This window comes from Priapulus caudatus, unplaced genomic scaffold, assembly GCF_000485595.1.
Source record: "Priapulus caudatus unplaced genomic scaffold, Priapulus_caudatus-5.0.1 Scaffold1357, whole genome shotgun sequence".
In the NCBI taxonomy this organism is placed as follows: Eukaryota; Metazoa; Priapulida; class Priapulimorpha; order Priapulimorphida; family Priapulidae; genus Priapulus; species Priapulus caudatus.
The window spans coordinates 42,528-44,821 of NW_014578418.1; the positions used below are offsets into that span (position 1 = coordinate 42,528).

The window sequence follows — 2,294 nt, forward strand, 5'->3', positions numbered from 1 at the left end:
AGACAGCTCCGTAACCACTCTCTGATGCATCACAGAAGTGGTGCAACTGGCAGCTGATGACTTGCCCGAAACCTTTTGGTTTGATGCACCTGTCGACGCTGAACTGCTCCAAATTATTGATGCCTTTGACCCAGGCCTCCCATCTCCGTTGTTCGTTTTCTGTGATCGGTTCATCCCAGCCTGCTTGGCGGCGACACAAGTCTTGAAAGTTCTTAGCAGGTAGGACCACTGGACTAGCCAAACCCAGTGGGTCGAAAATCGAGCTGACCACACTCAGTATGCCACGCCGAGTCAGAGGCTTTTCCTTCATCTTTATCCTGTACCCCAGTTTGTCAGATTCAGCGTTCCAAGTAACCCCCAGGGCACGTTCTGTGGGCAGAACTTGTTCGTCAAGGTTTAAATCCTTCACTGTCTTGGCTCGCTCTTCCTGGGGTATCGATTCGATGACGATCCGGTTGTTGCACATCCATTTGGTCAACCTGAAGCCACCTCTGGACAGGAGAGCAGACAGCTGGTTGACGAGATGTATAGCCCTCTCACTATCATCGACAGACTTTAAGCAGTATCACGTAAAAGTTTTGGTGAACCGTGCTGATGGTCTCCTGGTCAAAGTCGTCTCATTGTCGTCGGCTGTGCGTTTGAGCGCATATATGGCACAGCTAGGGCTCCACACACCGCCGAATAAAGGACAGTCATTCTATAGGTGCAGGTTTTTGCGTCATGTCACCGTTAGGCCACCACAGGAAACGCAACGCATCCCTGTCCTGTGGCCTTACTTTTACCTGGTGGTACATGGCTTCCACGTCTGCCATCAGCGCCACCTCAGATTGCCGAAATCGCGACAAGACTCCAACCAACTTGTTTGTAAAATCTGGGCCTTGATAGACTTCAGAGTTGAGTGATTTTCCATTCAACTGAGCCGCGCAATCGAAAACTATTCGTAGTTTCTCCTTATTAGGATTGATGACGGCATGGTGCGGAATGTACCAGGTTTTTCCCGAGCTAGTGTTGATGCCCTCATCCTGTACCTTTTCCGCAAATCCTTTGACTAACAAGTCCTCCATCCCGTTACGATATCTATCGTAGAGATCAGAGTTCTTTGACAGTTTCTTACCAAGCAAGTCTAGGCGTCGACGAGCAACAAACAGGTTGTTTGCTAGATCGGGTGACGGCGATTTGAAAGGCACTGCGAGCTGATAGTGTCGTTGAAGTAGGCACCTTGAGGCAAAGTGCCCAGGTTTAAGGCAGTTATCACACAGTCTATTGTCCCTGCTGAATTTCAAACGTTCATCGGGATTTTTCGCCTTAAACCGACTGCATCCGAATAGTGTGTGCCCGGCATGACACATAGGACAGGTCACATTGGTGAACCTGTTAGACTGATTGTCCCTTGAGCTATACCTTCCGCTGTCGGTGCCGACTCCTACAACGGCGAAAGAACTTCCTTGTCTTACCTCGACTTCCTTGCGGCCATTGTTCCTAGCTTCAGAGACATACCCAAATACAGGGTCATTAGCTTCCCTGGCAGCCCTGACTACGAAATCCACCAAGCTGACAATGTCCGGATAATGACCAGTAGCCTCGTAGGCATTTACTGCCTGCCCGCGCCAACGTGTTTGTAAATGGAACGGCAATCGATCCACGATTTTTACAAGCCCTCTTTGCGTGTCGATTTCACCGATGCTGCCCATTGCACGAAGAGTTTCCATTCATAAATCATCAGCGAAGTCCTGGAGTCTGCGACGATCAGCAGCCTTGGGACCCTGCGTGATCCTTCTTATCCATGCTTCACCGATTTGGTAGCTGCTCCCAAAACGTTGCTTTAGTAGCTGTCGCGCTCTCGCATAACCTGCATTGGGTTCCATCACGGCACAACACTCTATGACACGCAGTGCCGATCCAGTGCAATACTGAAAAAGCCTATTCAGCTTAGCATTGGCGTCAACACACGTGTTGCCTACAGAATTGTCAAATGAGCTCATAAACCGATGAAAGGTCAGCGGATCTCCACCGAACTTAAACAATTCAGTCCTTGGGAGAGTCATCATGTCCACCAGTAACTCGTTGATGGTTGCCTGGCGCTGCATCGGCGCTTGAGAGTTCGATAGATGCCCAAAATCCTGACCGTTTACATGCGTGGGATGTGGCGGTTGATACCACGGCGTACTGTGAGGAAAGGTCCCGGTAGGTGTTTCGAATCGGACACCTGCATACGGGTTTTCCGGCATCCATGATGGACTTTCTGACGCACGGCCTGGCAGCGGATTAGTATCAGACGGGCGAGGCGTCCAACG

The 2,294-nt window shown here is 50.3% G+C and overlaps 1 protein-coding gene across 1 annotated transcript in view; it reads right to left on the reverse strand.

Annotated features, from left to right (window-relative positions):
- LOC106816352 overlaps positions 1-1,709 on the reverse strand; it is a 7,433-nt gene extending 5,724 nt beyond the window's left edge. The window contains exons 1-2 of the mRNA XM_014820930.1: positions 783-1,709; positions 41-553 (exon numbers count right to left, since the gene is read on the reverse strand). Of these exons, the coding sequence (XP_014676416.1) occupies positions 41-553; positions 783-1,709 (1,440 nt within the window). The remainder of the gene's footprint in view (positions 1-40; positions 554-782) is intronic.
- Between the last annotated feature and the right edge of the window lie 585 nt (positions 1,710-2,294).